The 13022-nt window shown below is 37.2% G+C and overlaps 2 protein-coding genes across 6 annotated transcripts in view; both read right to left on the bottom strand.

Moving 5' to 3' along the window:
• Positions 1-9740, bottom strand: part of LOC108000309 (homeobox protein abdominal-A homolog) — a 44455-nt gene extending 34715 nt beyond the window's left edge. The window contains exons 1-2 of one of the 2 annotated variants that reach the window (XM_028667954.2): positions 5924-9740; positions 1878-1910 (exon numbers count right to left, since the gene is read on the bottom strand). In XM_028667954.2, the coding sequence (XP_028523755.1) occupies positions 1878-1910; positions 5924-6677 (787 nt within the window). In that variant the 5' untranslated portion in view covers positions 6678-9740. The remainder of the gene's footprint in view (positions 1-1877; positions 1911-5923) is intronic. The other variant, XM_017060546.3, reaches the window with a different exon arrangement.
• Positions 1-13022, bottom strand: part of LOC108000314 (uncharacterized) — a 252647-nt gene that overhangs the window by 50523 nt on the left and 189102 nt on the right. For 3 of the 4 annotated variants that reach the window (XR_009833076.1, XR_009833075.1, XR_009833084.1), the window contains exon 4: positions 9775-9795. The gene's annotated coding sequence lies outside the window, so the exon portion shown is untranslated. Of the gene's footprint in view, positions 1-9770; positions 9796-13022 lie in introns of those variants that run through there. The other variant, XR_009833088.1, reaches the window with a different exon arrangement.

Below are 13022 nucleotides of genomic sequence, written 5' to 3'. Positions count from 1 at the left end.
TACATCGAAGTCTGAGAATATTTAAAGCGAGAGAAAAAAAAAAAAGAATACGAAAACACGATGTGACAAGTTTTACCAACAATTTATCTTCGTCATTGCACAGCCCATAAAAACAGCTAAGGAACGTTAATAAAAATGTCTCGACTAATTTTACAACGTAACCACTAAGAGATAGCCAGACTGAAAAGATGGCGCTCTCGCAATTGTCGATGCAAAAGAGATAGGGGAAGAAGAAATACGCCACGGATGGACGATGCATAATGCATCGCGTGTTCCTGGGCTAACGTTGATTCGCGTACATAACTTCAATTACAATTAGTCAAGCATCCTGGAGGTCTCTATGCAACATTCCCACAGGTATTTCGGCTGACGCACCCCAACTTCCAAATGCATTAACGTCACGTCTTTCTCGCTCTCTCGACGGACGGCGTCTATCGAGGATGGTGCCAGAGAAGCTTACGTATCTCCAACAACAGAAACCTAAAACCCAGTCTACACGAGTGTGTTTATAAAATACGAGAAGACTCGTCTGTGACATCGATGCTACGTAACGAAGATAAAGACTTGAAAGTTGTAAGCCACTATTTATGAAGTGTCTGTGTATGTATATCGATTTAAAGATATCGTAATTCAATTCCGATCATAATTTTTCAGAAACATATTAGCGCTCGATATATATTCTCACGTCGAAGAAATCGTTCAAAGAGCAAGTTCATTCCCACCGGGCAATCGGGAGAATGCGACACATAAAAATGTGTCTCAATTGTGTCTCATTTATACGAGTAAATTTGGTTGTGATTTACCGACTGAGTAACCGTTCCCATCCTATACCGACGGCTTCTTCTTGCACGGTATTCCTATTTGAAATTATGATCCGCCCAATGTAAACAAACCATCATCGCGATAATTTCAATGGGTGAAGTTTTAATTTCACTTAATCGCTATTTACTGCGTCATTGTGCGGCCCGTAATAGGCTATATAAAACATAGTCACGGGTATAATTTGCGGCTAACATTATCATGGTGACGACAGGTGTAGTTGGCCGTATACATGTCCTTCTTGCATGCGCAACTAACATAAATGAATAGGATACGCGAGTCGGTAGCACGTGCTACCAGGATTCGAGTAAACGACCTTTAAGCTGTGTCCTTGACTTTTCTTGACATAGTTTGAAGCGCCACACGGGTCGGCTTCGTTCTCCAAATGTCACTCCTCTTTTTTTCTTTTCACGCTGCAATGAATCCGTAAAGAGCTTCATCTTATAAAAGCGACAACTACAGGAATTATCTGGAGCGGATCAAATCGTAGAAAAAAGATTAGCTTTAAAACTTATTTCACGAATATATCGTTACATTGTGCAGATACTTTTCTTTTATCGGTTAAATCTTTCCAATTTTAAATTCTAAATTTTTGAAAATTTTATCTTACTGCCCGATCTAATAATCTATTTTGAACAAGTGAAATACGTATTTGATCGTAAAATTTGGCCACCACTTGAAATAGAAGAAAAAGTGATAACCGCCTTGTATGATTGTGCTCCGTGAATGAAACTGGCTCTTACATTTGAAAATATGGCTGCCATATGTGGCAGCGGCGCACGCTTGGGAACAAATTGGTCCTTATATATTCGAAACTTCATTTCAGCTTCTCAGTTGCTTCAAATTAAGAATCTTCATGCCGAGATTCCATGCGACTTTCGAAACTCGCAAAGCGAATACATTCCCCCGTGTATGATAACGCAAATAAGTAATAATTTCGGAAATATCAAAGTGGAAATAATCTCGTCTTCAATATCGATTCTCCGAGTAAATAAAATTTTTGGCCAATATTTTTCAGCGAAATGGCTACACTAATGTAACAATGATATGGTACTCACCGCACACGACTCTGTCGAATGGGCTCATCCAATCTGAAAACAAAAATAGAATAATCGTAATTAGTGTGAATGTCAATCGATCCGATACGAAGATTATCGACCGTAAAAAGCATGTACATTTCAGATAAACCACACTGAGACACAGGCACTCAACACAGTCGAGATAGTCGACAAAAAGAGAAGAAAGAGACAAAGAAGGACAATCGGAGAGGACATATATAAACGAAACTTATTGGAACAAATACGCAGTTAGAAAGTAGGAATTCGACATGCAAGCTCTCGCTGCAACTTCAGACCGCTAGAAAGGTAGATTAGAAACATACGATCGTGAAATGTTCGAGTGTACCAGTCTAATGCTGTTCCCAGTCAGTCTAGTCCGACGATTAAATCCAAAATGAATTAACTTAAACATTGATCTCTGTATCCTTCAATGATCTCTGTATGTCAATGATCTCAATATATGATCCGATCAAAGCGACAAAACCTCTTCGAAACTTTAGCCTGAAGTATGCAGCAATCAGCAGCAATATGTATACGTATCTATACACATCTCTAATTAACCACTCAGTCATCCGATCGCGAACGCTATTCATTCTCGACTTGGGATTTATCCTAATAAATCACTCGACTGCATTACATTTGAACGACTACCGCGAGAGACGACGTTCCCTTTCTTCTCGGCTCGTAAAGTTATTCTTACGCACTCGTAAACCAGATAAGAACTTTATTGAATCACGAATAGACACTTCTTGCGAACGTTGCCCGATAAGGCTGCGCTATAGACGAAGAAGGAAAACGGTTCTTCGTGACCCCCTTCTTTTTCTCTGTTGCTCGTGCTTGCGAAGGCAAATATTACTAAAGGAGAATCTAATTAATAAATGACATCTGATATAAATTTTATTGAGGCGCATGTCAGAAAAATTAAACGTTGTCTATTATGATTTATCTGCCGATTTGATACTGTATACTTTGATCATTTCACAAATACTTACGCGATACCATTGAAAGAACACGCTTTGACAGGAAAAGATGGCTTCCATTAATGGAATTCTTTCTCTTCATACGAGTTTCCAGTACTGTTAGTCGCAGGCAAAAATTTCTTTCTTCGAAAAATTATATGATAAACGTTCGTAAAGAAAAAAAATCGGAAAATGATGGTTGAATCATAGCAATTGACATTGCTTGGAATATGATTTATGGTAAACGTTAGAATATCAGAATATACATTATTCATCAATGTAACAAATAATTTCTGTACTATTTTTTTTTATCAATGTAAGATATATTTTCAATATGTTATAGAATAAAACGTTATTAGAGAAAACAAAACGAATTTCGAAAAATAGTATATACGCTCAATGATTATAATTTTGTTAAAATATAATCCGCGCCATATCTAATTGATTCGTGTATCGTGGCGCACTCTGCCGTATTCCATTGACAGTTTAATTTAAAATCCAAACGCTAGGAGTCGTTAATTCGAAAATCGCGCGAATGCTAACAAGTTTGACATGGAATAAGCAATATAATAATATTTTAAAGTAATTATTCATCAGAAACGTATGAAATTATATGTGAATAGTTATTCGCTTGGAGTTATAGTTAAACAAATATCGTTATTAACGTATTGATCGTTATTATTGTTCGTTGAAATTGATGTAAGGTTAACGAATGACCGACTCGAACGACATCGCCCGATCTTTCACGAAAATGTTTGACTTCTATAACCTGAAGTATACACAAAGCCAAGAGTGCACTGCGAAAGCCAATTATTTCGAATTGGTTTATTTTCGTTTAGTGTTGGAAACGAAACCTTGAACGAGCTCCAGGCCCCTTCGTTACATTCTCGGATGGAGGACGTATCGTCTCGCTCGCGACCACTCATCCAGACGATTGCGACGACGATAAAACGAAAAACAATGGGGATCGGTAAGTCGAACAGCTTTTAAAAATACACGAATGCTTTTTCACGACATTGCCGACAAGTACGCGATGTTGACGATAGACCAACTTGCTTGTCCGCCACGAATACACGCGGTAAAACGCCGTCGGCACTTTGTTCGCGTTAATACTATCGCAAACAAAGACGCTTGTATACAAGCTGTACTCGGAATGCATTATGCGAGACACGGAAAATAGCTGGTCGCTGGAACGAGTAAAGATTTCAAGTCTAACGATGATCACGTTGCGAATACGCTCTTATACCAAGAGGAACGCTATTGTTTCTTTAAATTGAAAATTTACAATATTCTTAAATGTTGGTTATCTTTTTGCGTTGTTACGTTGGACCATGAGATGAACAAAATGGAATTTTACATAAATTAATGCACGCTTCAGAGATTCAGTTTGAAAATTATATTCACAGCTTAAGATACAAATATTATAGCAGTATTTTTGTGTTATGAAACCCAACGATGCTTTTAGAATTTGTATAGATCCATCTGATTAAGAATAATTATGAAAATTCTAAATATATCTTATCCAATAAAATTATAGTCTCTATCATCTAATTAATATTGAAATTATATAAAACGGTTGATTATGTTTTTCGTTTCAATGGTAATATATTTAAATTAAATCTTTAATATTAATTAGACTAACTACTATTGGATTTATATTGCCGATAACATATTCAATTTATTTTGTATGCAAAAATTTAGAATGAATTTTTATTATTTTGAAAATAAATAAATTATTACTATGAAAAAATTTATCAATATTAATTTTCACTAGTTAGATTAATTTTATAATTATATTTTATATCGCTAGTAATAGTTTATATTTGAACGTGCATTTTATGGAACATTCGAGGTATAACAATGTTCTTAGAAGTATTCTATAATACCCCCTGCGGAAAGAATAACTATAAACACGTGTATCGTAGGTCAGTTTCCATTTACCGTTTGAGATTGAAGTGTTTGTCATTTCCAATTAATCCGATACAAATTGCTTTTATTTTTTTTTTATACTTTTTCAATATAATTTAGAATACATTCTTGACTAAACGATTTTGTCATACATGAGAGATAAAAATATAATCTTGCATGAAAATAAAGGTTAATTTTATCAATTATATTTTTTTTATGATCTTGATTGACAATAAAATAACGCAATACATATAGATTTTATATGACACAATAAATTTAGATTCGAATCACGTTATAATTGCTTCGTTAATTTATCGCTACTAAATAAACATGGTCGATATTTTTACTTGCAAATTCGTGCCAGCTCTTCGTGACTAGCAATAAGTACAAGCATAAATAAAAGGGAGGAATTCATTATTTTTTAACGATCGTAATACTTGTACTTTTGTTCAACAATGTAGATTCAATTGTTTCATTATCTTTGACGCATTGTTAGAGAGATCCAACACAACGCGTGGTTATTAATGCGTGATGATAACTGAAAAATCATGTTCAAATAAGCGCTATAATTATAGCGTTTAATTCTATTATTGATTCCATTCTCATAGATAATTTAACGCTATATTAAATGACTGCGATTAAGTTCGAATCAGTGAATCAATCTTGCTTATCATCGGTTTACATTTTCCATTTTATTCCATGTTCATTCCAAGAATGAACATTAACGAAACACGATCACGCGATACATACTTATTTGAAATTGACAATATAATGACAATTAATTTAATCCACGCAAACTAATTCACCGTAGAACGATATATATTTAAATAGAACTTCATTCTATTTGGTTAACTAAATAATTTAAATACGAAAAACTATTTTATCATCAAATTAAATACACATTACATGACCATTAAAAAAATCGATATTTTTATTCTATTACCTGATATCAGAATTTATACAAAAATTAAGATTTTAAATGTTTCTATATTTACAATTAACGATTTCAATAGCTATAAGAATATTTTTTGTCTATTTATAAATTTTTAATAACGAATAATCTAATTCGATTTTTATCTTTTTTTAAAATTTCGTTTTTGTCAAACATATGTATATAAAATAAAAATATCGATGTATTACGTGTAAAAATTACAGCAAAAATTATGAAGAAAGACTTACCGGTGATGGACATCCATGGATATCGCGGTATGTCCGAGATGCTGGGTTGTCCGGTGGTAGGTTGTTGGCAGGACGTCAAAGGATCAACGACGGCCGATGCAGCGGCGGCTTGATGATAGAATTGTGCAGCGGCAGCCATAGAGGCGGACGCAGCGGAAACAGCAGACGAAGCCGACGCAGAAGATACTAGGCTACTAGGTGTAGCACCGTTCTGATGATGATGGCCAAGGGTGTAATTTACCATTGGATCGGCGGATGTCGGTGCAACATTTCCAGTGAGGCTGGCGGTGTAACGGCAAGATTTGTCGCCGGCGGTTGCAGCATCGACGGCTGCGGCCGCAGCCAACGCTGCACTCGAAGCCGCGGTCGAACCAAATCCTGGCACCATGCTGGATGTAGCGCCGAATGCTGCCGCCGCGACCGCTTGTTGTTGCTGATGATGATGATGCGCCGCTGCTGCTGACACGTATGGATACATGCTGGAAGTTGTGCGTGCCGCCGGTGACGTAGAAGCCGAACTTCCCGAATGCTGAGGACTCGAGCCCGTCGGGCTAGGGGAATTGTGCTGTTGCGCGTAATTCACTGCCGCGGCCGCGACTGCAGCCGCGGATAAACTCGATTCTAGGCTCGCGGTTGCTGGGCTTGTCGTACACGCTTGGATCGTGCCGGGATTCGCGCTCGAGAATAATTGTTGATGATGGAATTGCTGGTGGTACTTAGGTAGCATACTATCGATTATGAATTTCGAACTCATATCGGCTGTAGCCGGTGCCGATTTCGGACTCGATGCCGAAGACACGCCCGGACACGGTGGCCGGGTTTAGTGTCTCAACACCGACACCGTACCGGCAAATCTGCCGGCTGCTGCTTCATCTTCACGCACACTTCCACGCCAATCACCTTTTCTTATATCACAAGTTATCGAATATTCTCTCGATCTTTGATCGATTTCTTTCGCACCGTACGCACGCACTCGATTATCAGTTCGATTAATCAGTTTCTTTTTACGATCACGTCGTTTTTTTTTCACTTTTCGTATTTGATTGTTGTTGATATTTCTTCTTTTCTTCCTTCTCCTTTCCCGATTATCTTTCTATTTTCTCTTGTTTATTCGTTACCTTTGATCCCCACTTTGACTCGCCACTTACGCAACTTTACACATTATCACTGGAACGATAACGGACGCGGGCGGAAAAGGATATCGCTAGTAGGCGGATGATCGCGATTACCGGACAGCTTGCGACGGCAGACGGTACACGGGACGTTTCCAGATCATTCGTTTCTCTTTATGTTTTTGGATGATCGTGTCGTCGATCACACACCGGAGCAAAAGAGCATCCACCGTCCAGGTATGATTTTTGGGACGACGTTACGATTCCTTTATGGTAATTACGATTCCTTCCACATCGAGATGACGAGCGACAATAAAGCAGCGGGTCTTTCGTCGGTCAGGCCCACCCAGCTGATCCAACACAGCGGTCCCAGTGAGAAAATTGGGCTGCGACGGCGATCGAGGCGACGGCACGAGGAGAGAGAAGAGAAGAGAAGAGCGTGGCCCCTGTCAGGTGTTAGAAGCCGTTTCTTGCGTACTTCTCGGATAGTCGACGAATCCTTTATGGGCCATGCATGAAGGTACTATAGCCCCCTATCCCGAACGCCGCGTACTACAACCCACGGCCAGCTAAATGTAACCCCTTACAATAATGGCGCCGCTTGTCTCTCCGTTCTGTTCCCCCCTCTCTTCTACGATCCTCGAGCGCGCTGGGGTACCAGCTGGTAAACAGAGTCGACCAATCGCGCCGCTCCCTTATCCGAAGTGGACCAATCGCGGCCCGTCTAGGCGCGCCAAGATGAATGGTTCTCTCTCTCCACACTGACTCGCCTCTCTCTGATCTTCGCTGCTGCCTATGCTTCCAACTCTCTCTTGTTTCTTTTCTGCTGCTGCTACCTCTCGTTCGTTCTCACTTCACTATACCACGCTCTCGCGCTTCGTCCATACCACGATTCTCTTCGTTTTGCTCTCTTCGCCTCTATGTGTTCAGCACCGCTCTACTCTTTTCTCTGCCAGTGCAGTCCTGTTCACCACGTTGCCTTATACCCTATACTGTTGTGCAGCCTTCAGACGTCTCGCGCGATACTTTTACTCTCTCTTTTACTCTTTCTCTCTCGCCACTTTTTTTCTTTCTCTGTTTTTCTCTAATCTCTACTCTTTTCTTTCTCTACACTCTTTTCTCTCGTTTACTCTTCCTTGCCGCTCCCTTTTTTTCATACTTTGCTTTCTAGTGAACCAGCAGTTTTTCTAATGATTAGCCTCGCACGCGTTTATCCACTTTTTCCGTCGTTTGATTCTCCTTTATTTTTATACCTCTCGCTTTCTTCGCTTTGTCTCGTTTCTCTTCGATCTGGTCGTATTTCTCTTCATTGTAAACATCACGTCATCCACAATTTCAATTTGTAATTTTTTATCGATCTTTTTAATTATATCTGTGTAACTTTCGATTTAGGCGTGAGTTTGCATCGTCCGACGGCCATTCGTTCTTCTTTACGAGTTTTCGCCGTATTTTTAAACTTCTACTTCTCGATCTTTTTCTCCCTTATCATTTTCCTTTTATTATTTCTTCACCTTTATTTCTAACCAAAACTTTTTATCTAATTCCTCTCTTTGAACAATTCATATTAACTTTCTGATTATCATAGAACTCGTTTTATTTTGCCATATATACTTTTCCACAAAAATATTCATAAACTTGTCGAATCGATCAATTATAAAAAATAAATATATCACAATGATCATAGATTTCGTAATCACGATTCGCTACACGAGCATCTTTTTTCGATTCCTTCTTCGATTTAGATGACGTATAAATCTCTTTTGATTCAGCTAGGACTGCGTATATAGGATATCTCCTTTTTTCCGTTCCCGCGAAGAATATGCAAGCGAAACTGGCGCTTTTCGCCAGTGTCGTCTGCTCGACTCTTCGAAACCACTGAACTCGTCCGGGTCGGGATAGCGGCGGCATTCCTACGTTCTTAGAGTGGTGGCGAAGTAAGCTCGCGGGCTCGGAGAAGAGAGGGTACAGTAAGACTACTTGCGGTCAGAGGGGAATCGAGGGGGCAGTCTCGATGGAACATCAAGCGTACTAGGGTAAAGGTGCACAGGGGCGGGAAAAAATTCTCGATCGCGAGATTCTTGTCGATAGAGAAAAGAAATATATTTTTTTAAGCTATTATTATATGCAATGCATTGTATTTTGATAATCAGATCAATGAATGATAATATATTAACCTAATCCAATTTTTAATTCTTAATGTATTTCACTTTTGAAATTTTTATATAAGTACTAAAACATTAATTGAAAAAAGAATAAATAATTTCTATATAAATCGATTTTTGAACAATTGTACATTTACTTATATAACTTTGCGTTATATGTTGTCTTGTAGTGTATATTCAACTTTACTGTATCGCGTTCGTTAAAGACCTCTTTTCAATTGATCGCGTTTCTTTTTCTGTCTCTTCGCGGGACGAACAGCGGCTTCATTACACTGGATGGTTCGGTTTAAATATAACGCGGCTTGTTTGTTTTCATGCTGAGACTCAATGCCAAGGGGTAAATGGCTGCTCGTATTGTACGCGGTGTACTACACAATAGTTCCTTCGTCGCTCTTGATGACGCAACGTGAATTTTACGAAAGAATTTTTAACGACGGAAAACAGAGTAAATGATTTTTAATTAAGGCCTGTTTATTGAGTTTTTTTTTTGCATGAGATAATTAATCGAAAAAGATTAAAAAGATACATCAGTCCCGTCGGATCTTCTTAATCAATTTTAAGTTAAAATGGTACTTACCTTGAATGCTGCTATCCAATCCTGAAACAGAGTATAAATAAAATTCTCATTAGCGAATCATTTTCAAATTATTTTTTGCGAAGAGATAAACGACCGATTTAATGGTTTGACAGTTTTTTAATAATTTGAAAGTATTTTAATATTTTTTGAACTGAAATTCATAAAAAATTATCAACTATTTTATATTTTTACCAACTATATTTAATTAGATCAGTCATTGTTTCTTAATAAATAAATTACACTGAATACTTTCAACAAATATTTTCCACAAATATTCATAAGATTAAATTCAATGAGTATACATTTAAAAAAGACATAAGTTTCAGTTTAATTATCTCATGTTTTTTCCTAATTTTTAAAAAATTAATTAATTATCTGATGAGAAAAGTACGATATATTCTTTATATTTTTACACGAATTTAATACTCGTCCTTTTTCGAAATAACAATCCATGGAATTCGAATCATTTGATTTATTCCATCGATTAGAAACTATGAAAACCCTTGAAAACCCTTAATTTCGAACCGTCAACAAAAAAATTGGGAACCAGGGATGAACAGGCGTGGTCTTTCAGGTATCTTGAGCCATACGTCAGAATATGGAAAGCATGTAGATGCCTCCAAAGCTAATCTATGGAGATGAATGTCCCACCCCTGGCAGAATCCACGCATCGAGACCGCTCGATCTTTTTAAGACACCGCCTGTTTCCGATGATATCCAACATGGCTTCGAAGTGTACAAAAGGAGAAATGCCTCGGCACCCTTTGTAGCCTGGGACGATAGATGGAACGATACAGAAAACGACCTAAACAACAACGGTTATATCCTTTTTTTATAAGCGGTAAACATGTGAACTGGTTTAATCCGTCTCAAGCATCGAAAAAACATTTGTGAAATTAAAAAAAAAAAAAAAAGAAAAATATTTCTTGCAACTTTCCGAAGAAATATATCTCTTTCAGGAATACGTTAAAACAATTACTGATTCCAAAAAGTAATTATCTTAATTAAATCGTATTTTTTTTTTTTATAATGTTTTTCTCTCATCGTCCATATATCTATCACGTAAACCGATCAAATTCGAGACAGATCTGACAGAGTTCATTAACAAAAGGCTGAAATTCGATTAATAACGTTCGAGAGAGGAGATCAATCCAATTATTTCGACGATCGTGATTCGATCCTAGGGGACAGAATGCACGGTGTCGCGTGCACGATATCGTGAGCGTGTTCGTGCGCGTACAGCTGTATTCCACGGCATATATACCTGTCTCGAACATCACGGGGTATAAATTGTGACCATAGCAAGGTGGACGATCGAAGACACGCACAACCACCGCGTTTGGTATGCGTGCCTTCCAAACATGCGTCGTGGATAAAGTGGTGGTTCGTTCTGGAACCTTGGAAATGTGTTGTGGAATTCTCGAAGCGAGGCATGCTATCGTGAAATTTCGAAGGGAAAAGGAATGGAGTGGCGAAGAAAGGCGAAAAAAAATTGGGCGGTGGTTTCTCCGTTGAACGATCGTGCGGTTCGGGGTGAACTGCGGGGTGACGCCCTGACGATCGGGACCAGAGGCACCTATCGCGCCATCTTCGAGGAGATAAAGAGAATTCTCGAACCACAGTTGGCCGTGCAGGGTAAATGGTTATCGGACCGTCGATGAATTTTTTACAAAAGTAGGAGAGAAATGTGAAGTAATTAAATTATCAGATTTTTAAGATAAACCTTTGTTTATATCTTTGTATAAATGTTAATTTTTTTTTCCAAGTATAAAAATAGTGTAAGCTATACTTTCGTTACAGAAAGTGTTAAAAAGCTATTATTAAATTTGTTTATATTATGAAGAAATACAAGTTGAAAAATCATGTGTTCTTCTTAATAAGTTTAAATTAAATTTGTTAAACTCTTTATGGTATATATCGGAATTTTTTTTGCTTAATTAAAATTCTGTTGTGAGAGATTTAGTATTGCGACTAATTAGTCGGCGAAAGGGGAATATCCGGATACATTCGGATTGTAACGTCATATGATATCGTTGGGAGAAGTAACAATGTTGTGTACACACTTGAAACGTTATACTCGAAACGTTGCTGTAGTGGATTAAGCGATATGACGTACGAATAATGTTTCGTTGAAGGATCGATGAAAATTAATTTTTTATAAATATAATAATTTTTGAAATATTTCTAAAATAACAGTTCCTTGGCAAAATATTTAGCATAGAATTGAAATACAAAGTTTCCAGAATTATCGAAATTATCGAATTTTGTCAACTATTATCAGATATATAATTATAATATAAATTACAATTTTTATAATAACAATATTTGATTATATTTTATCACACATGATTCACTTCGAATTATCATTTGAATATTATTAGTGATGATTAATAATAATATAAATGCTTAGTTTGATGCAATAGTTAAAAGAAAATTCTTGTAATTTAGTCGCATAATATGTTGAAAATAAAATAAAAACATACGAAAGTGATACATTAATGTAATTTATTACGATAATACATATTGACAAATTTTGTACGATTTATTATGCAAATAGTTTCAATTTAATGAGAATATCTTGTTTTTACCTGTTTTATCTAATCGTAAAATACATATTATACGCCGTTTATCGTATACGTATTGCCAATTAAATCACACAATTAAAAAGCAGTACACGATCGTATTATAGATCAATGTTGCACGATTCGTTGTGCTCGCGACTGTTTTACCGACTCGTTTTGTCTAACTCGTTTACCTAGCGAGAAAGAATTTGCGAGGCTTCGTGGGTATTTTACCTACAACGTGATCCTCCAAAACTTTCGTAATCCCTTCTATGGCCCGCGTGCAATCACGAAAATGGATTTGAAACATCGAAACCTGTTACGTGCTACGTGAATTCTTTAAATGTTATTGTGCATTTTGCGAATAAATGCAACCACTCGAATTCGTTAAAAAACTATTATCATATAATCTTACACGAGAATCATATATATAAATAATACTTATGCCACGTTTTTATCGCATTTAAAGAGTTTCTCTTCAATGCAAGAAACGTTTAATATCGATCATCGCAAACTGTATCGTGTCAACATTACCTATTTCCGAGACACGGTTAAAAAATTAACAGCGAAAGGGCACGTTTGTCGTTAACACGTTTTACGAGGGTGATCTACTTGGTCGCAGATGTGCAGGGAATTCGGCCGTCATCCGGAATCTCTCGTTTCGAGCGATAAAACGAGGCAGAGCAA

This window comes from Apis cerana, linkage group LG16 (assembly GCF_029169275.1).
Source record: "Apis cerana isolate GH-2021 linkage group LG16, AcerK_1.0, whole genome shotgun sequence".
Taxonomy (NCBI): domain Eukaryota; kingdom Metazoa; phylum Arthropoda; class Insecta; order Hymenoptera; family Apidae; genus Apis; species Apis cerana.
Note: the sequence above shows the minus strand (reverse complement) of the source record. Positions and strands in the feature narration are given on the sequence as shown.